At 40.9% G+C, this 22,663-nt stretch overlaps 1 protein-coding gene across 2 annotated transcripts; it reads left to right on the top strand.

The window, feature by feature from the left end:
* Window positions 1-10,263: 10,263 nt before the first annotated feature.
* Window positions 10,264-22,333, top strand: LOC123443726 (ubiquitin carboxyl-terminal hydrolase 7). Of its 2 annotated transcripts, none has more exons than XM_045120231.1 (18): window positions 10,264-10,403; window positions 15,251-15,396; window positions 15,508-15,543; window positions 15,653-15,760; window positions 16,565-16,665; window positions 16,762-16,888; window positions 19,381-19,440; window positions 19,524-19,588; window positions 19,792-19,845; window positions 20,284-20,392; window positions 20,548-20,636; window positions 20,711-20,780; window positions 20,948-21,028; window positions 21,110-21,184; window positions 21,374-21,422; window positions 21,667-21,786; window positions 21,865-21,939; window positions 22,021-22,333. In XM_045120231.1, exons 1-18 carry the CDS (start codon window positions 10,394-10,396, stop codon window positions 22,068-22,070), a joined length of 1,425 nt encoding a protein of 474 aa, XP_044976166.1. In that variant the 5' UTR covers window positions 10,264-10,393; the 3' UTR covers window positions 22,071-22,333. The 2 variants fall into 2 exon arrangements, with proteins under 2 accessions (XP_044976166.1, XP_044976165.1); XM_045120230.1 differs by having other exon boundaries at window positions 21,664-21,786.
* The last annotated feature ends 330 nt before the right edge of the window (window positions 22,334-22,663 follow it).

The following is a 22,663-nucleotide window of genomic DNA, read 5'->3' as shown; positions in this document are numbered from 1 at the left end:
GCACATATGGCATAGATGACAAGACCATGGTTATTGGCATTTGCTTTTCTTGTGATAATATTGCCACGCTCCCTTTGCAACATTTGCGCAATTGCTCATGAATGCCACGCCATGATTACCATGCTTTGGATCTGCATTGTTTTGGATGTTGTCCATGTTCTATCAATTATCCTTCCACTATTGCACATGGGAAGACCCCATAGTTTCATCATACATGTGTGGAGATTTTGTCCATCCCATCCATTGCATGATCCCCATAATTGTGTGCACAATATGCTTCCATTAATATGCATCATATGCTTGTGCCACATACTTGCTATAATTTGCTTCCCACTCATGTTGAGCATAATAACTATCGTTGCATGATCGATGACGTATTCCTATACCATGCCTCAAATTTCTTCGAGCATTGCTTATCTTGTGTTAACTCACGCGTGCACATACACATCATGATGGATGATGTGTATGTTTACCACGCACACACTTTGTTTCATGCGTCTCCTTGTTGTGTAGGTACACATGATTCATCGTCAACCTCACAAGTGCACGAGTTGACAAAACAAGCTCTAGAGAGCAACGAAGACGCGTGCCACCATGGAGTGCTTACCCTACACCCACACACTTTGCGCAAATACTTCGCGCATTTCTTCTACATGGCTCTCACATGGATATAGCTTCTTGCTCATTACACTAATTATGCCCATATTGCCATGTTCACTTTGCACGATATGCTCATTTCTATGCCCTTGCCATGCATTCGTGACCCATGTCTTGCATCTCACATTACACTTGATTCTCGTATTTGTATGCACATTTGCAATCTTGGTGGAGATATTGCTTGTTATTGCCATGTTTGCTTTGTGCCCCATGCCTATGGTGATGCTTTGCTCTTGCTTTGTGATCATGCTCGCGATATGTCATGTGCATTATTTATGCCCACTAGTTGCACACATGACATGATTGCCATGATTTCCTCTAGTATGTTACATCTTCGCTCTACTAGTTTGCATGACATGATCACTATGCTTGCTTATGTTTCATCACCGATGATTAATACTTGCTCATTTGATGTGGTTGATGACAACCATTGCCTTGCTTCGCACATGAACGATTTTGCATATTGTCATATGTCTCCATGTGTTGCCTCTTTCTTGCCATTGCCATGTATTGAGTGCAACAATGTTATTCATCTTTTTCATGAGATTGCCCCCATAGCTTTCTCTCATATTATTGGAGCTTTTGAAACCTTTCATGTGAAGCATGCTTGTCTTCTTTCCTTGCACCATATGCCTAGTACCATGAATATTGCCATTTTTGCATCATATTATTCATGTTTTTGTGCTCCTAACGGTCAGGTGCAAGAGAAGAGAACCATCATGATGGATGATGTGTTCATCTACGATGCACACACATTCTTTCCTTTGTTGTGTGTATGTGTAGGACGCTTTGACTACATGTCAGTTTCCACTTCACGTGAGTTGATGATTCGACCTCTTGAGAGCGAGCCATGCTACTCTGACGCATTTCTACATTGCACTTGCTTACGCATCGGCATTGTGACGAACGCACAAGGTCACACTTTAGAGGTGACATCCTTCTTGAGCATGGGTATTGTGGCTCATCCTACTTGTGTTGCTTGTACCATGACATATGTTGGTCATCTTGGACCACTTACTTGCACACATGTTAGTGATCATGCTTTTCCTCTTGAATGCAACATTGCCATACCTCATGACATATATACCTTGTGTGTTGCATCCAACATGTGGATTAATTGCTCTTGTCATATGCTTGGTTGCAATAATGTCCATTCTTCACATTTGCCATGCCGCATTGCTTGCTACATGCTTGACTTGATTGCCTCACACATGATGACCAATTGCTTTTTCTATTGTGTTGAGTGCCTCACTATCTTCACTACACCATGTGCACATCATGCTTGGTTTGTCTTGCACTTTGGATTGCACAATGTGTTTAAACAATTCATTTCACTTGGTGTTGTGAATGATTCCTATGCATACCATAGACCTTTTGTTGAATGCTTTGTGCATGCTTGCTATGTCCATGAGGTATATGCTTGTTATATTGCCACATATATATGCATCCCTACCCCACCCTTGCATACCTATTTCCATGATTGCATCGCGTGTGCTCCATTTATATGCTTACATGACATGCCAAAATCCTTTGTCACACCATATGATATGCATGTTGACAACACTTGTTCAGTGATTCAACACTTGAATGCTTGGTTTTGCTCTAACGCTAACCACATTTGTTTTTCCAAGTGTTTGTCGTACTTGCTCCTTTCGTAGGAATTACTATACGGTGAGACATTGGAGAGTGCCCATTTAGAGCTTGATGATGGCGAGTGCTTGGTGAGCATACACTGCTACACGAGGACGCCATTTCTCTCCCATGGTGATTTGGATTTCAATCCGAGGATGAATCTGGGGAGGGGATGATACAGAGCATCCCACAGACATCACCATGGCAAGAGTCCCTTTGCCAAGTGTCACATGCTACTTCTACTTCAAATATGCACACATGAATCATCTCCTTTATACGTGCTCACTTGACCCCTTAGAGGATGGTATACTACTTGACATTCCTCTCGTGTGCACACATAGGTATTTTCGGAGCTTCACGGTTGACGAGGAGGAGTTCCAGCACCTACGCACGACTACACCATCTGCGAGGGAAGCGTGGAAGAGGAGACGAAAGAAGAAGAGCTGAAGCTGAACGCTCCAGCGGTCGGACGACTGAGCCATGTGGGACGTCCGAGCCATCCGAGCGTTCAGACGTCCAAGCTCGCCGGGACGACCGACACTTGGAGCCACTCAAGTCCGCCTGCCACAATGACCAAATGGCCGACACCGCCCGGACGACCCAGCATCGGACGACCAACGCGCCCGAAAATCTGACGCCACCTCGACCGAGCCGGATCGTCGACCGTCCGAGACGCTCCGTACATCTGGACTCTCCTGAGTCATCGGACAACCGATGTCCTCCGGACGTTCGGAACCACTGTGCATAGTCGTGGCTTTTGGCCTTGTATCTCTCTCCCATTTACCCCTTTGTGGCTAGCACTATATATACTTCACCCCCACCTCCTTTCTAGGGTTAGCAATGATTTAGCATCTAGTTGAGCATTGCTCCTTCCTCTACCTCCTCCGATAGAGTTTCCTCCATGCGAGAAGACCACATACTGGATGTCAAGGCCCCTTGCGATGGAATATCCCCTAGTGTATTCAAGGCCCCATGTACTCATGGGATTTGGGATGACCTCTACCATGTATCTTACTTTCCCATTGTTGTTCATGTACCTTTGTGGGTCTTGTGTGTGGTGAGTCTAGTGGATGTGTGATTGGACTTGTTCTTGAGTGTTTCCTCTTATGATTTCTCCCCATTCATCCTCGTGTTCTTCGTGTTCTTTAGGAATCCCCCTCCAATTCATGAAAGATCGACACACATGGGTCTGACCCGTATCATATATGCTATGTCCAATGGTTCACGCTCATGTATTACATGAAGAATAAAAAGTTGATGCATATTGAAAAAATACGACCCGATTGCCCGAGTTCGGCACCGTGGTGCTTGACATTTGCATTAATGTGGTGAAGATGAAGCCATGCCTTGCTAATATAATAGGATGAATGGAGTAAAACAATCTTTGAGGACCGTATACTTTGAAAGATCAATGATTTTGTTGCTTATACTTATGAGTATTGATATTTTAATGTCTGTTAATTCATCGTTTCTTAATGAGCATACATGCATAAGGTTACATAATGGGTAGCATTCACATAAAAAAATTATGTTGTTATCATTTATCTACTGGAGGACGAGCACGAATTAAGCTTGGGGATGCTTGATACGTCTCCAAAGTATCTATAATTTTTTACCGTTCCACGCTCATATATTATCATTATAGGATAGTTTCTGGGTATTTATTTACCAATTTATGTTATTTTTGAGCACCAATCTATTGACCCGGTACCCAGTGTCAGTTGTTGTTTTCAGCATGTTTTCACTTTTCAGGTTTTCAACACCAAACAAAGTCCAATTGACCCAGAACTTTTTGGAGATTTTTTCTGTACCAAAAGAAGACCAATGAGTCTCGAAATAAGGCTCGGGGTCACTCGAGGGCCCCACAAGCCAACACGTTGTGACCTGGGGGCACCCTGATGGCTTGTGGGACCCTCGAGGCTCTCCCAACTCTGTTATCTAGCTTATAAATTCTCATATATCTCAAAAACCCTATATGTAGTCCCGAAACACTTTTTATGCTGCCGCAAGTCTTTTTTCCGATAGGAGGCCATGTGGAGCTCTGTTCTGGCACCCTGTCCTTGTCCCAATCAGGGAGGGCCTCTTCATCAACCTTGCTTCCCTCATGAGGATGTATGAGTAGTTCACCACAAACACACAGGTTCATGGCTAGTACCTAGATGACAATCTCTCCCTCTCTCTTGATCTTCAATACAGTGATCATCGCATCTTCGCTTTGATCCATATGATATAATTCCTTTTGTGCGGTACCTAGATGACTAATGTTATTTTTGCTTATTCCCAACAATTTTTATCACTAATACTTTTTATAGGTGGAGTCATTACTCTTCATGGGATTATCATATGATTCTTTTTATCCCTTTTATTTTATTGCTATGATGATATATGCATGAGAGTAAAGCACACAAGCTCAACTAATATTTATTGTATATCTCTCACACTCGATTACAAGTATAGATAGATCTCAAAGCAAAAATCTAGGCAAAGCAAAGCAAATCTGTAATTATTTCTCTAAATCATGACATAGCTAAGGATCAAACTAAGATATATGGTAATGATAGAAGTGAAGGTGATACGATACCGGGGCACCTCCCCCAAGGTTGGAAGAAGCTAAGGGTGGTGCCCATACCCATGTACTTAGGTGTCCTTATTGGGTGATTGTGGTGATGATGTAGTAGGCTTGTTCTCCGCAAAGGTAAGGAGGACAGCCTTTAACTCCCTCATCTGATAAAGTAACTGTTGAATCATTGAGTGTTCTTTTGCACTTCCACCATGATATGTTTATTCTGTGGCCACCAAGATCTTTTCCTATATCACTTTCACTTGGACGAGAGATGTCCTAGTTGGACGGTATGTGCGAGCGAGAAATATTCTCAACTCCATAATTGTGAAAATTATTTGCATGTAACCTACCGAGGGGCCTCCTCGGGGTAGATTCACCTTGTGCTTCCATAGCTAACTGAGCTCTCCTCCCCATTGGTGGGCAGGGGTTTGTAGAAGTGGATATGCTAGCTAGCGTTCCTTGTTCTAAGGCCAGGGGATGCACATCCATGGAGTCCTGAGATCCTTCTCCCGATATGACTTCCTCAAATCCTTCTCGTTTGAGTTCCATCTGTAACATCCATGCTTGGTCCTCAATGTTGTTGGAGGAGGACGAAGACATAGCTCCCACACCTTTGCCAATCTGTCAGAAAAACAACTCGAAACAAGAATAGAGGAAAAACTCACGATGCGATGGTCAAAATAGTCGAGAGTATATATAATGATTTTTGTAGGTTAGAATATGTGTCCAGGAATAAAACAGAGTCCGGGAGGCACACGAGGGCTCCATGAGGCATCAGGGCGCGCCTAGTGGGGGGGTCGTGCCCTGTTGGCTCGTGCCCCCCCCCTCGTGGGTCCCCCAGACTCCTTTTTATTTCTGGATTTTTTCTAAAATAGCAAAACCAATAGAAAATATTTTGTTGAAATTTTTGGAGTCGGTTTACTTACCGTATCACATACTTACCCCTTTTCAGCATTCCGGGGTGTTCCGGAAGGTCTCTCTTATGTGTTCTTTGGGGGTCATAACTTGGATAATGTTAGTTTCAACATTAAGGGGCATACATGAGGTATACTCCCTCCGTTCCTAAATATAAGTCTTTTTTAGAGATTTCACTAAGGGGCTACATACGGAGCAAAATGAATGAATCTATACACTAAAATATGTTTATATACATTTGTATATTGTTCCCTAATGAAACCTCTTAAAAGACTTATATTTAGGAACGGAGGGAGTAGTGCTTAATTCTTTGCCAATTTACCACTCTTGGGTTTTTGCCTTTGAAGTTGTTAATCTTTATAGCACCAGAGCGATAGACCTCCTCAACGACATAAGGACCTTCCCATTTGGAGAGAAGCTTACTGCAAAGTCTGAAACGAGAATTGTACAAAAGAACTAGGTCTCCTACATTGAATTCCCCTTTTGGATTCTCTTGTCATGCCATCTTTTAACCTTTTCCTTAAACAACTTAGCATTTTCATAAGCTTTTGTCCTCCATTCGTCTAATGAACTAATATCAAATGACATCTTTTCACCAGCGAGTTTAAAATCATAGTTGAGTTCTTTAATTGCCAAATAAGCTTTATGTTCTAACTCAAGAGGTAAATGACAAGATTTTCCATAGACCATTTTATAGGAAGACATTCCCATGGGGTTTTTAGAAGCAGTTCTATAAGACCACAAAGCACCATCCAATTTCTTAGACCAGTTCTTTCTAGATTTATTAATAGTATTTTGCAAAATTAATTTTATTTCTCGATTGCTCAGTTCAACTTAGCCACTAGACCGAGGATGATAAGGTGATGTAATTTTATGGTTAACATCATATTTAGATAGCAGTTTACGGAAAGCACCATGAATAAAATGTGAACCACCATCATTCCTTAAATATGTAGGGACTCCAAACCTTGGAAAGGTAATATCTTTGAGCATTTTAATAGAAGTGTTATGATCAACACTTCTAGTTGGGATAGCTTCTACCCATTTAGTAACGTAATCAACAACAACTAGAATATGAGTATACCCATTATAGGAAGGAAAAGGTCCCATATAATCAAAGCCCCAAACATCAAATAGTTCAATAGCAAGTGAATAATTCATAGGCATTTCATGCGGTCTACCAATGTTACCAATTATTCAATATTCATGACACGAAAGGACATACTTACGAGCATATTTGAAAAGAGTAGGCCAATAAAAACTGGATTGTAATACCTTGTGTGCAGTTCTCTCACCAGCATGGTGTCCTCCATAAGCTTTAGAGTGGAACTTCTGTAGGATCTGTCCCAGTTCATGCTTAGGTAGACAACGTCTAATAACACAATCCACTCCTTCTTTATAAAGATGTGGGTCATCCCAAAAGTAATGTCGCAAATCATAAAAGAAAAAAAATCTTTTGTTAATAGGTGAAATTAGGTGGTACATATTTAGCGACAATATAATTAGCATAATCTGCATTCCAAGTGGTACTATGCGAAGTGTGTATAGGAGCAAGTTGTTCGTCGGGGAAACTATCATCAATATGGAGTGGGTCATCAAGAACATTTTCCATCCTAGACAAGTTATCTGCTACAAGATTTTCAACTCCCTTCCTATCAACAATATGCAAGTCAAACTCTTAAAGTAAAAGCACCCACCTAACAAGTCTAGGTTTAGCATCCTTCTTTTCCATGAGGTATTTAATAGCATCATGATCAGTGTGAATAGTAACTTTGGAATCAACAATGTAAAGTCTAAACTTATCACATGCAAACACGACTACTAAAATTTCACTCTCACTAGTAGCGTAATTTATTTGAGCATTGTCTAGGGTCTTACTACCATAATGAATAACATTCAATTTCTTATATATTCTTTGTCCTAGAACAACACCAATGACATAATCACTAGCATAACACATAATTTCAAATGGTAGATTACAATCAGGTGGTTGTACAATGGGTGCAAAAATCAAGGCTTTCTTAAGTATTTTAAAGTCTTCTACACAATCATCATAAAAAATAAAAGGAATATCTTTTCAAAGAAGATTAGTTAGTGGCCTAGAAACCTTTGAGAAATCTTCAATGAAATGCCTATAAAAACCAGCATGACCAAGAAAAGTTCTTATACCTTTGATATCTTTAGGACATGCCATTTTCACTATCACATCAACTTTAGCTTTGTCTACCTCGATGCCTCGTTCAGAAATTTTATGCCCAAGTACTATACCTTCATTCACCATAAAGTGGCATTTCTCCCAATTCAACACAAGATTAGTTTCTTCACATCTCTGGAAAACTCTGTCAAGGATGCTCAAGCAATCATCAAAAGAAGTCCCGTAAACGAAAAAAATCATCCATGAAAACCCCAACAATCTTTTCACAAAAGTCAGAGAATATAACAATCATGCATCTTTGAAAGGTAGCACGTGCATTGCATAAACCAAAAGACATACGTCTATAAGCATAGGTTCCAAAAGGACATGTGAAAATAGTTTTCTCTTGGTCATCTTTTGACACAAATATTTGAGATAAACCAACATATCCATCAAGAAAATAAAAGTGTATGTGCTTAGATAATCTTTCTAACATTTGGTCAACAAAAGGTAAGGGGTAATGATCTTTTCTAGTAGCTTTATTCAATTTCCCAAAATCAATCACCATCATATAGCCAATTACTATTCTTTGTGGAATAAGTTCATTTTTATCATTAGGAACAACAATTATACCTCCTTTCTTAGGAACACAATGAACAAGACTGACCCATCTACTATCAGTAATAGGATAAATTATACATGCCCCGAGAAGCTTTAGTATTTCAGTTTTTATCACTTCCTTCATCTTAGGATTTAAGCGGCGTTGATGATCAACAACACGTTTAGCATCCGGTTCCATATTAATTTTGTGCTTACATAGAATGAGATTATGCCCTTAAGATCATCAAGAGTATATCTAATAACAACCCTGTGCTTCTTCAGAGTCTTGAATAATCTCCTTTCTTCATGCTCTGAGAGGCTAGCACTAATAACAACATGATATATCTTATTTTCATCAAGATAAGCATATTTCAAAGTATCGGACAATATGTTTAACTCAAATACGGGATCTCCTTTTGATGGAGCAGGATCCCCTAAGATATCAACAAACAAGTTGTGTCTGAGAATATGTGTTTATCTAAGGAATATATCATCTATCTCATTTATTTCACTCATATGCATATCATTCTTATGATCTAACAAATATTGTTCTAAGGGATCTGTAGGAGGCACACTAATAAAAGCAAGATCAATTATTTCATCTTTACTAGACAAATCTTTCTCGTGTGGTTGTCTATCAAATTTAGAGAAATTAAATTCATAAGACTCATTACTGAATCTTACTTTAACCTTCTCTGTAACACAATTAATTTTAGCACTAACGGTATTCAAGAAATGTCTATCAAATATAATGGGATACAAGTTATCTTGTTCCGAACCAAGTACTAGAAAGTTAGTGGGGGTATTTGACTTCTTCACACAAGACTTCAACATCTCTATCAATCCCAAACGGCGAGATAGTATCTCGGTTTGCAAGTTTAATAGTGACATCAATATTTTCGATCTGAGAGGATGCTATATCATTCATAATTTCTTCAAATGTGTTCTTGCACAATTCTCGTGGGGTTGTACCCGTGATGCTACCGGTTGCAGTTAGGCACCGACAACATTCATGATGTTCTATACCTTAGCCTCTAGATTTTTCGGACATGCCCGTCGAATCACTTGGCAGATCTTTGCCGCCTTGGCATGGGCCTTGCGGAAGGTTAGAAACAAAGCGACTATTGAAGGATAATTCATCAAAAATCTTCCTGATACCTTGTACAAAATGACTATTTTTTTACAGCTATGGATACTTCTGAGCAAGTCGTTAGATGCGTCCACCATTGAAGAGGTGGTGCGCGCCGAGGAGGCTAGCAGCGAGGCTAAGGCGGTCGAGAGATGCTTCTACTTTGGCGGAGTCTCATCCTTCATGATCGTCACTTTGTTAATTATGGCGTGGTATCTAATTTGACTTCATGCCATAGCCCATCATGATTTGTAGCTAACCCTTTTATCTTTATTTGCTGTATTTGCGACTTCAATTTGTAAACGCTATAAGGGCTCAGTTCACTAAAACCGGACAAGCGCCTCATTTTTAAAAGAATAAAATTTATGCACGACAGCTATCTTTTTCATGTAGAAATTCTCATAATCTGTCACCTCTCTGTGGATTTGATAAAGAACGTTAATCTAGAAAAATAATTCGACTTAGGTTGAAATCGTAGTTCAGTCGACTGAAAATTAGTATTTTTTTGAGCAAAGACCGAAAATTAGTAAAAATGCTTATTTTGAAGAATCTGGGCCGATAGATAGACACTGTGCAGTGAAGTGCCGCTGTTGGCCCAGTTGCCAAATTAGCCCACGTTGGCTGGAGCACGGAGTTCGTCTTGGACTCGTGGCTATCACCGGTGTTCCGCCCCCCCCCCCCCCCCACCCCCCAACACATTGCTTTCTCCTTCTCCAAGTAAACTCAGTTTCCACCGCTCCGCCGCGCCGCCGATTCGCCAGCCATGCTGACGGGTGAGTTCCGCGCCACCCTTTCCGGTCCATCTGTTCCTTACCGAAGCATCGATCCGATCGCCGCCATTTCCTTTTCCTTTTTGTCTGCCAATCTTGCCTCCTTTTGAGGGTTTGGGCTTGCGCGGATAGATCTGCCTCCCGGCGTAGGTAAGTCGGGATCACCGGTCGGGAAGAATACGGCGGTGGCAGCGCCGGAGATTCGCGGCTAAGGTTGGTTTCGATCTCCCTTAGTAGTGGATTCGAGGTGATTATGCTTATGAATTTAGGGTTTAGGTTTAGCCGCCTAGATTTGGGCCTGCTACTGCATGTCCTAGTCTACTCGTGTTGTTCTCCCCGCATTTGTACCGATTGGAATACCAAGCCTCAGTTTGGCGTTGTTGTGATTATCCAATATTATATGTAGTATGAGCTATATTTGAATTCGCCCACAGATCTATTACATCAAAGTAGACGAACACATGCGCACAAAATCTTATAGCCAAGAGCCCCTAACGTGCCCTTTATTTCTCTATTTTTTCTGAAGCTCCACGGTACAATCTTTTGCGGCCTCACGTATTTATACACACAAGGCCACGAACCGACAAAGAAACCTAAACCTATACAGACTAGACACAGCTAACCAAACCTACTAGTAATAGGACTTTCTCTTTCCTAGTCTGTAGTCTAAGCCGGACTAGTAATTTCCTAGCATGACACAACACGTGTCCAACTCAAACGTATAGCTAACACATGTACGATGTCCAAGCCAATTAGCAAACACACTAATTAACCTGCTTAGACTCGAGTGCTAATTCACGCAGGACTTTACCACGAGATTACCTGACAAGCTATATGATGTGCAGAGGGTGGATGTAGTATAGGGTCATGTCAAGTACTGGACCCAAGCTACTTATAGATATGTTAAATGTACTACTTGATTGCCCGTGCGTTGCCTCGGCATTTATTGTAAATTGATTGCTTTGTGGGCTCATTGGTCAAGCGCAATACATGTGCAATTCACATCCATATCGTGGAGAGCATTGATGTCATCCTCCCGTGCCCTTCCTCTTTTATAATCACTATGCACACTTGAGATGTCCTGCATATGGCCTAGTGTTGAGACAAATATTACCAATCGCTTCCTTCCACTATACAACGATCACCACACGCCTCTCATGTTTCTTTTCTTCCGGTCATTGCAAACATAATGCATGAGAAAATTCTTGTGTACACAAAACATAGTACAATTCTATTCCAAAACAACAAAAACTGACATTGCACACAAAGAGTAGGGGAAAACAAATACACCACTATTTAACACCTTCACCACCCACTTATCACCTCTCTCACCATTTAGGCCCTCACCAATACTACCATCGAAATCCTACACACCTACAAGACCCCAAATCCAAAGGCCCTCTCCGAGCGGCAGTGGCGGCTCTGACACCCCCTCCCAACCGATTGTTAACATCGTCCTGTCCCCATCTGATGCATGCACGTCTCTCACCCAAGGTGCCTTGCTCCACAAGCGGCGTTCTCCAGCTCAGTCCATCTCCATCTGTGTCGACACAACTTCCCATCCGAACCCTAAGCAACGGTCGCCGTCATCCTCCATCCCTACCTTGCACATCTTGTACATAGTTCTTAGCCGCAATGAGATTGTGAAATGCTGAGAGACACACGTGGAGCCATACAACAATGGAGTTAAACGCCGGAAGAGCAAGCACTTCAGGTACTGAACATAACAGAATCTAGTCAGACACTTTCAATTAATCTTGCTCATCTGGTCTGCCCGGTCAAATGAGCGATCATGTCCCCTTATTCTAGCGGAGGAACAAAAACAAATCTCATAATATTTCGGGTGTCAGATTGTGATCCAGGGTTAAAGAGCGTCGTAAGCAGCCCAACTCAACTACCTTGTGTAACAAATGAAGAAGAGCAACACGAACATTGTCATATGATAACACTACATATATCTTTCTGAGAGTAAAAATTATCAAACCACCAAAACTTCCATCAACCTTACACGTCATGTCCTCACCATGACAAAGGCTCCTCACCATGCCAAGGCGGCAACAAATATTTTGTGATAGCAAGGCTTAAATAAGAAGAAAAAAGAAGAATAAAAAAATGCGACGGCAAACAAAAAAGAGAGCTCAAGAATATAAACTCGGTTCATCAATAGGCGTGTTACATAAAAAGAAAACATAATTGCGTCTAATATTCGTGTGCAACATAAGAATCTGAATGTAGTTAAAAGAACTTTACAGATACCATTGTTAGATATTTGACCTCATCTGGAAGACAAGTACATCTCTAGTGCATAAGTTACATTGTGATTTGCATATGCAGGGAAAGATCGTCCTTATAACATGAATGCATGTTCGGAAATAAATTAACAACCACAAAAACTCTTGCGGCCATCATTCAACCGATGGACAAGTGTATGAAAACACAACACTTCAGTGTCTGACCTTGTGACTTGTCATCTGAAGATCAAAACCCACTGTACTGTATACAAGCAGTTCCAGCATGCAAGGCAGCTGGGTGTCATGAGAATCAAACTTGGTATTACAATATGATTAAGATAGAGTGCAGAAAAAATATATTTTCACAACAAGATATACTTTGCCATAAGTTGCAAAATCTGTGCCTTTTGGCTGGTTTATTACACAAAATAATGCCCATGCAACTTCAAAACAATTGTTGCTTAGTGATAACAGGCTTACCTACAGAGGCTTGCTAAACTGTATGTTTGTGTCAATCGATTGTTGTGAGCCCCTGGATTAGAAACTGACGATCAGATCTTCTTCTTACTCCAAACGATTCACTATCCATCTTCTTCCTCATGCGAGCTCCCTTCGATGCTGGCGAGACCGCGTGCTCCAGCACTCCATGGCCGACGGCACTACCGTGCATGTCTTTGCCGCTCGTCCTCCCTTAGCTGCTGCCGATGGACTTGTTGCCGTCGCCCCGGTTCTGCCAGCACTCCTCCATGCACCCTAATAGTCAACTTACAACTGTCCTTCACCTGGAATGTCGATGTTGCGTCGTCCACGTCTTCGTCTCGCTCCTATCCAAGATTTTGATGTTCTCCCCGCAGGTTGCTACACTCGTCCTGATGTTGCTGTCTTCGCCTTCAGTGCTGCGCAGAAATCGACTGATATAAAAGCAATGTTTAGGTGCCTGAGGATCAACATAACCGATTAATTAATCTATTTCCAGAAAAAGAATTGATGAAATAACAAAAAACTCGGATCGGCGCTAAGCTCGATAAGAAATGTTACAATATAACTGATGGAAGTCATCTACAAATATGATTCTGTGATTATTTGTAGCATTAACCATGCATGTGCCTTGGATAACCTCAATCCTGATAAAAATATAATAATATGCGGTGCTAATCAACTTATTTACCCACATCTATAATAGCAAATACCTATAGGACTTGTTACTGTTGTTTAGAAAATATCGACGATAAGAGAATAACACAAGTGTAACTCTAGAATAAAGTGTCACGCGAGGGAGTTTGGGATATGCATGCGAAGCAAATCACAACAAATTTAAAGTATCACACGGGAGTTAGGGCTAATCATGCAATCAGAAGCCACTTCTCAGGCCTGAGCTGTGGGGGAAACTGCTTCGTGCTCTGCAATTATACTACGATGAGACGGTGGCATGGCATCCATCGGGCGTCCGGACAAATTGAGCCGCCCGCCGCTGGTAATTCCAGCACCAGCTTTGGCGGCATCTACCCCTTCGCCATCGTCTCGACAAGCGCACAACCAATTCTCGACTTCTCGTACAGGCGTACACATACCTGATCATCTGGGAAGTTACGGGAACCACATGAGCTCCGTCCCGAAGGGCATCACCCATGCGCCCCTGCACGTCCGGATCCCGCCATCGCACCTCGTCCTGGGGCAGCATACCCAACGCATCTGTGTCAGCCTCCCACCAGGGTGGCTTTTACTCCGCCGCTATCACCTCCTCCATGATTCGGGTCAACTTCTGCCCATGCTTCCACTCGATAAGGTGCTTTGTGGCCATGATATGGGCCGGTCTCGGCCAATACGACACCCTTACGCGGCTGAAGAATCGATGGGATCGACCTCCATGTATTTTTTTATCGCTTGGACGACGAGGGATGGTGATGGGGAGAGATCTCGAGACGGATGGGCATCATGGAAGAAGTGGACGACGTGCGTGCCTTGGTTTCTAACTTCCGTTTTTATTTTTAATGTTTTTTGTGCGGGAGGCAGATAATTATAGCGTTAACAAAACGACGATCTTTTTTACTGCGTGCGATCAAGGGGTTGATCGATAGGTTGAACCATCACGACGACAACGACGACGGTTGATTGCCCTTTAATAGTAGAGACTTTTATCTAGTTTCCGAAAGCAGACAACTGAGCTCTATTTGGCACACAGCCCATGTGATACCATTGTGATTTGGGCTGGCGACTGTTAATAAATTTTATATGAAATAAGCAATGTAGTGCCAATCGCAGTTTATTAGGCATGATGTTTCCACTATGCAGCTTTGTATTCTGTTTCTAATGTTAAAAGTATTAGCCTGATGGCGGTAGGGTCACACGGTTTGCTTAATTGATCAGTTTTCATTACCGCCTCAGCTTTTGGCTCCCAATTTTCATCTTGTACTGCTGTCACTACCAACATCAGAACATATATATTGATTGGTGTTCTATGTGATTTTATATGATTTTAGTATTTATTGTTGGCAATTGTACTTCAAAGTTCATTTTAATGATTTGTTAAAATTATTGGCTGGTGGCGTAACATAAGTGCATTCACGTTGAAACAACTTGTTTTCTTGCCATGACTAATACTTTAGATATGCTTTCCAGTATGCATAAAATGGCAGAAGCAGGTCTTTCCAGGCATAGAGATTGATACTAGCCAGCCGCCTGTGGTTTTCAAGACCCAGTTGTACACACTGACTGGTGTACCCCCTGAACGGCAAAAAATTATGGTGAAGGGTGGAATATTGAAGGTACCATGTTTTGGTGATACAATATCTAGGATATTAGACCGAATTGATTGTCATTGTGTATGCCATATTTAACGTGTCTGTAACCACTGAATGCTCTCCGTACGATTGCAGGATGACACAGATTGGTCTACTTTGGGACTCAAAGATGTGAGAAGCTCAACTTATCTTCCATTCGCAGTTTTATTTTACTGGACCCTATTAGTTTATTACATTCGACAACACTCCTTACATTGGAGTATCAAAATGCACTACGCAGGGTCAAAAGTTGATGATGATAGGCACGGCTGATGAAATTGTGAAAGCTCCAGAGAACGGCCCCGTGTTTGTTGAAGATTTACCAGAAGAAGAGCAAGCGGCTGCACTGGTGTGTATGGCGTTTGTGTTCTATGCGTATATCTGATGTTATTAATTACGGCTTGATCTGTACTTTTTGAAGTTAATATTTCCACGGTCATCAGACTTAATGGATAATATTGAGCTTGATAACCTAATGAACTATAATAAACTTTGTCTTTACAACATATGTCTGCACTCTGCAGGTGCTCTTTCTTGTATTAAAAATAGATCAAACTACCCTCGCAAAAAAGGAAGAAAGAAAAAAAAATAGATCAAATTACGGAGCACAGTGAATACCTTTACATTTTCTGCTAGCCATGGAGAGACATTAGATGGAACACATGCTCCAACTTGTCGATCAGATTGGACACTTCTTACGCTAAATATGAATTTTTCTTTCTTGGATAGCCAGTTTAATGTAACTAAGTTGCTGATCATAAACCAATAAAAATTATTTTTCTTTGATAGCCAGTTTAACTTAACTAAGATGTGAACCAATATAACCAGTCAATAGGGAGTGGTACTATATGCAGCCAAGTATAACTTCTGTAGCTCTGTATGAAATCATTTGTATGTAGAGCAAGATAGGTTTGTTGTCAAAAGTTGGCATCCAAAATTTGGGAAATGCCCCACGCTGGCTAGCGATTGGTTGGTTACCAACCTCCCTTCCAGGTTCACAAGAAGTTGCCAAATTTTTGCAACTTTTGATTTTGCCAAATATTGACATCAAACCAATCAGAATAGTATCTCTTGACTTCAGCGCCAGCATAGTGGTTTGGTTTTGGGTGTTCTCTATCTATGCTACAAGTAAGGTTGTTTTTGTGATTTCCAGGGGCACAGTGCTGGTCTCTATAATCTGGGGAATACATGTTACATGAATTCCACCCTGCAGTGTCTGCATTCTGTTCCAGAGCTCAAGTCAGCACTACTGAGGTTTCATTCCCCACCCATCCCTCAAAAGCCTGGTATAACTGACTTTGACTATATATTGTTTGTTCTTGGTGATCTCATTGTCTTTTGCTCATGCAGTTATTCAGATAATGCGAGGGGCAATGGGGTGGATCAAGCATCCCATACTTTGACAGTTGCAACTCGTAATACTTTTGGAGAGCTTGATCAAAGCATCCGACCAGTTGCACCTCTGCACTTCTTACAGGTCAGAAGTCAATTCTGCCCTCGCATCTCAAGCCAGTGAAATCCTTACTGAGTTTCTGTGAGCACAGGAATTTCTTATGTTAATAGTCTGTTTATGGTATCTTATAAATTAGATTAAGAATACTACTCATTTTGATGGGTTTTTGTATGTATGTGTCAGGTCAAAACATTTCAATCTTTAGCATTATCATGTGTAAACGTACCATGATTTTATCTGTAGACGACTTTACAGTGTTATGGTCAAAATCTCCTACTGAAGACCGGAAAACTTCAGACAACTACCTACAATTTAAACAGGAGAAATTGGATTTTTTTGGGTTCAGTATGTATTTTGAATTTTTATTGTATGAGATGAAAAAAGCAGTATAGTAAAAAATCATACATTTCAAATACAAAATTTGCTTTTATATTTTTTTTAAAAATGTGCTAAGTATAGTTTAAGTGTTCATGATCCGAGTGCATAAGGTAATGTGATTATAGGTGTAGTTGCATTTGGGTTGATGAAAGTTTTTGAGGGGTCTTTTATTGTTAGAGGGACAACCCGCAATTTCAGTCTGGAACATGAATATTAGAAATTTGCAAATTGAAGTCCTTAAAAGAGCCTTTAGAATTTTAGGTAAAAAGGATCCTAGGCATTGCTTTGCAGTTTGATTCTTTTTGTCCCTAATGCAAGATTTATGATCCGACGAGTCGTTCCAACGTTGAGACTCATAGACTAATTGTGACTAGTTTAGACTACTGCTGAACTAGTTGACATGGTACTGTAGTACACAACTTACAGGAATCAATTACTAAAACCTAGTATCCAATAAAAATTGATGTAGTATACAATGTAAATTGTATATGTTGGAGCATCTATTTGCCCTGCAGATCAGGCCAGAAAGCATATTTCCATGCTGGGTCCTTGCTCCTAGTTAGCTTCCTCTCAGGATGCTCCGATGGATAGTAATGCTCATTGGCGTGAGCTGCAGCTGCTGCTGAACACACTACATTGTAGCTCAGACCTAAGGATCTTGAAATTGAAACAAGCAAAACGGAAATCAGAAAGATGGCAGGGGAGAAAAATCAAATCTAAGAAGAAGCGAAGGAAAGAGGGGAGAAATTACTTGCAGAAGAGTGCTTGCTTGCTTGCTGCAGCCTGGCGGAGGTGCAGATCCAGGAGTAGAACCAGCAGAGGGAGACCGGAGGGGCGGACCCAGGAGAGGAGAAGAACCAACAGCGGGAGAGCGGAGGGGCGGATCCAGGGGAGAGCAGAATCAGTGGAGGGAGAGCAGAAGGGCGGATCCAGGGAGGAGCAGAACCAGCGGAGGGAGAGGGTCGCAATGCTCCTTGACACCGTAAGTGGCGGTGTCCGGTCAGTGGCTGCTGGCAGCGGCCTTGTCCCAGGTCTGGAGCGAGGCTGAAACCTAGCTCTCCATGTTCTTCCCTCCATCGGGCTGTGGGCTGGGCCGCAGGCTCACTTATCCCCTCCCAAATTTGAGTCCAACTAGTTTCTCGGCCGCTCGACTCGGTGAGGTAGTCTACACGAAAATCCTAGTCGACGATGACATGTGCCCCCTAGAGCCAAAATGGATATTCGATAGACTAGTTCCTTGACTAGTCAAGACTAGTCCTTTGACTTGTAATCCTGGCCCTAAAGTTGAAACTAAAAGGAACATTTGTACCTAAATGAAATTTGTCGCCAGTCAATAGTTATAGATTCACACTAAGAGTTCTAATTGTGCAGCATCAGAAAGACTGATTTCATACATTCAACTAAAAATGAAACTTCCATGGTTTTCCCTAACTGATTAACAGTAGAAATGATTAAGACGTTGTTTCTTACCCGTTCTCCTTTGTGTGCATGATTTTGATTTACTGTTGTAAAACAAATATTTACGATTAACTGCACATAAATTAGGTTGCATGTACTACACGAAAATCCTAGTCGACAATGACATGTGCCCCCTAGAGCCAAAATGGATATCCGATAGACTAGTCCTTTGACTCGTAATCCTGGCCCTAAAGTTGAAACTGAAAGGAACATTTGTACCTAAATGAAATTTGTCGCCAGTCAATAGTTATAGATTCACACTAAGAGTTCTAATTGTGCAGCATCAGAAAGACTAATTTCATACATTCAACTAAAAATGAAACTTCCATGGTTTCCCTAACTGATTAACAGTAGAAATGATTAATATGTGTTGTTTCTTACCCGTTCTCCTTTGTGTGCATGATTTTGATTTACTGTTGTAAAACAAATATTTACGATTAACTGCACATAAATTAGGTTGCATGTACTCCCTTGGTTCCAAGATACAGTGCTTATAGATTTTTCTCTATAAACTTGGTTGAAGTTAACGAAGTTTGACTTTTGAAAAAAAAATATGTGCACTACTTTGGAATGGAGGGAGTATTTGACAAATTGAATGCACATTAATGGTAATTATTTAGTTTGTTAACTTGCAATCCAGAATTCCAGGTTCTAAATATATTTTATCTAACTTTATGCAGATGCTGCGGAAGAAATACCCCCAATTTGCTCAACAGCAAAATAATGTTTACATGCAGCAGGTTCCTTCTGTTTGCCTATGCTTAAGATATACTAGCTTGTCTACTGTTGAATTTACATGCTGATATAATATGGCTTACTGCAGGACGCAGAGGAGTGCTGGACACAGCTGGTCTATACGCTTTCTCAAACCCTTACATCAGAAGCAAGGTAAATTGCGCGATTTTGTCCAAAATCTCGCTCCAGGTCACTCCTAACACTTGTCTTATTATCATCATTTTTTATAGTTTTGTATTTTGGATAGGCATGTACAACACAGCTTGTGGACTTATATTCAATTTAATTTAATTTAAACTTGTGGTTTTTCACGAGTGGGAATTCAATTTAATAACACTTTTTGGCTTCTTTGACAGTGAACCTACTGCTGGTCAGATGAAGGAACTTTTCGGGATTGATCTTGTGAGCAGGTTCTATCGTCCTCCCTCTTATATCTGTTTTTATGGCTCTATATGTTTGTTTTGTTTTCTTGAACCTGTATGTTCGTTTTCTTGTAGGGATTTGTCATCAACTTGATACTGACACTGCTGTATTTTCACTTGCATTGTACAGTGCATAGTGATAGTCAGTTGGCTATTGCTGATAACACTAGTTTTATGCATCTATTAGAAAAACTAGGTCTCCTGCATTTCTAGGACACCAAAGGATATAGAGCATTAGAGCTGCAGTCCCCTGTAAAAAATGATGATACAACATCTCGGCAAGCAGGCATAGCTTATTTTGATCTTTCCAGTACTTCATGTACGAAGGATCATGTGTTATTTCAAATAAGGCAGCTAGATTACTCATCTAAATAAAAGGCAGGTATTCATGTACTACTATTTGTGTACGATGACTTTTATTTGCAGGGTACACTGTGCAGAAAGTGGTGAGGAGAGTTCAGAGGCAGAGTCGGTTTTTTCTCTGAAGTGCCATATATCTCATGAGGTAAACCACCTTCATGAAGGACTGAAGCATGTAAGTATCATTCCACTTGTTTGTAAGTATTCTTTTTTTTTATCACAAGTAGTTGTTAGTTGTGCTGATAGGATAATTCCTTTTCTGTTGTTTTACATATCTCATATTTCTATGCCTTTAGTGTTTTGTTAACTATCCATGTATTCTTTGTACAGGGTTTGAAGACAGAACTTGAGAAGGTCTCCCCATCACTGGGCCGGACTGCTATTTACACAAGAGAGTCGAGAATAAATGAGTTGCCTAGGCAAGAGCATAATTCTCATTCATCATTTTTCTCATCTTAGTCAGAGATAACATGTATGTAGATTCTTTCTTCAGGTACTTGACTGTGCAGTTTGTTCGTTTCTTTTGGAAAAGGGAGTCAAACCAGAAGGCAAAGATTTTACGTGTATGTTTGTTTCTTTTGTTCTCTTTTCCTTAACAAATGTGCCTTTTTGGAACATCAAGAGTGCAGTTCGTAAGGAAGCTTAGTCTATTTTGATACTGCAATCCGACATCCTGCACCCGACCTCTTTTGTCAACATATCTTGTAATGCATGTTTCTGTTCTTGCCAGAAAGTGGATTACCCTCTGGAGCTTGATGTCTATGACTTCTGCTCGGATGAGCTGAAACTAAAACTTCAAACTCCTCGACAGGTAGCTCTCTGGTCATTATTCAAATTTTAATTTGCCAGCTCTGCTATTGTTTTGATTGGGACATTCAATTTGCATGTGAAGGTGCTGAGAGATGCAGAAAGTGCCAAGTTTGGTTTGAAAGTACAGGTGAAAACAAGCAGCTCACAAAATATTGAGGTAACGATGTTTCTGCTAACCAGACTATTCTTGGATTTGGACCACATGGTCAGTTTATCATTTCAAACTTTTATAAGAAATGATAATTAGGTTAATCTTTTGTGCAACTGGCAAATGCTAGTTAGGCATTTCTATTTTTAGTTTCAGTCCCTGCTATAATTATTTATGGTTTAGTACATTTCATTTCAGGGGTCATCAACTAGTGCCGGGGAATCATCTAGCATGGACATTGACAAAGGTGAGCGATTGGTTCGAGCGATTGGTTCACGATATTATTTAGCAAAGTTGCTCACATGTAGCAATGGTGGTGTTTTGTTCTCTAATTATCTAACTTAAGTAGGCTTCTAGTGTCCATATTTAGCAAACGTGCATTCACAAACAGTAACTTCTTGGAATATTCTCCTACCAGTGAGATCAAACTCACTACCAATGGTGACTAAGTTGTAGCTAAAACTAAGAGACGTGTTCTTGTTTTGCAGCAGCTGATTCTTCTGTGCCAAAGAAACAATTAACTGGGATCTATGATTTAATTGCTGTCTTGACACACAAGGGAAGAAGTGCAGATTCTGGTCACTACGTTGGCTGGGTTAAGCAAGATGATGGTCAGATCAGCTAGTCCTACACATAATCAGATACTCTCTGGCCTTGCAATATATTGATAATTTCTTGTTGCCATTCAGGAAAATGGATTGAGTTTGATGACGACAACCCAAGCATACGAAAGGAGGAAGAGATTTTGAAATTATCTGGTGGAGGTAAGCAGCTATTTAGTTAAAAGAACATTGGCTCGAATATTACCATGAATTGTTTTTAAACAGGCTAATGTTTCTTAACAGGCGACTGGCACATGGCTTATATCTGCCTTTATAAAGCTCGTGTTATCTAAACCTGAGTCGATAGGTTATCAGCCAAATATGCCGTTATATTTCTGAAGTTGTGTGCACACCTTGCCTGTTTTATCCACCACATGAGTGGATGTATTAAAGTATTAAGAATTTTCCAGTTTGGTTCAAACTGTGAGTGAAGTGATCAGTGTCCATTCCGATGTTACTTATTCAGGAGTTATCCACTAGAATATCTATCAGCACTCAACAAATATGGAGAAAGATTTGTTTGATTTTTTATTTAAACATCATTTATTTTTTGGAATACTCTGTTTTGAGAGCAACTCCAACGTGCCGACCCATTTCGTACGCGTGCGTCTGTTTAGGTCGCGGTGGGCAGAAAAGTCGGTCCAACGCCCTGACCCAAACGGACGGGTGTCAGTTTTCGTTCGTCCGTTGACCCATTTTCGATCCACTTTTGAGCCTGATTTGCGTCGTCACGGACACGAGACGGTCACACGCGCCAACTACTCTGCCTTGTCTGTTAGCTGGTGGCAAAGCCTTCATCATTTTTCTCTCTGTCCTTAAAACCCTCCTGCAAAGGCAAGCCCCCCCTCGTGCAAGACCGCCACCACACCCAAGAATAAGAAGTTCA

Source organism: Hordeum vulgare, chromosome 3H (assembly GCF_904849725.1).
Source record: "Hordeum vulgare subsp. vulgare chromosome 3H, MorexV3_pseudomolecules_assembly, whole genome shotgun sequence".
Classification (NCBI taxonomy): domain Eukaryota; kingdom Viridiplantae; phylum Streptophyta; class Magnoliopsida; order Poales; family Poaceae; genus Hordeum; species Hordeum vulgare.
Note: the sequence above shows the minus strand (reverse complement) of the source record. Positions and strands in the feature narration are given on the sequence as shown.

Bases quoted from the DNA above. Each gene is read 5' to 3' on its own strand.
- LOC123443726 (XM_045120230.1), top strand. The intron at 16,666-16,761 runs GTTTCATTCCCC...TTGCTCATGCAG, and splicing joins CTCAAGTCAGCACTACTGAG to TTATTCAGATAATGCGAGGG. The intron at 21,940-22,020 runs GTAAGCAGCTAT...GTTTCTTAACAG, and splicing joins TTTGAAATTATCTGGTGGAG to GCGACTGGCACATGGCTTAT.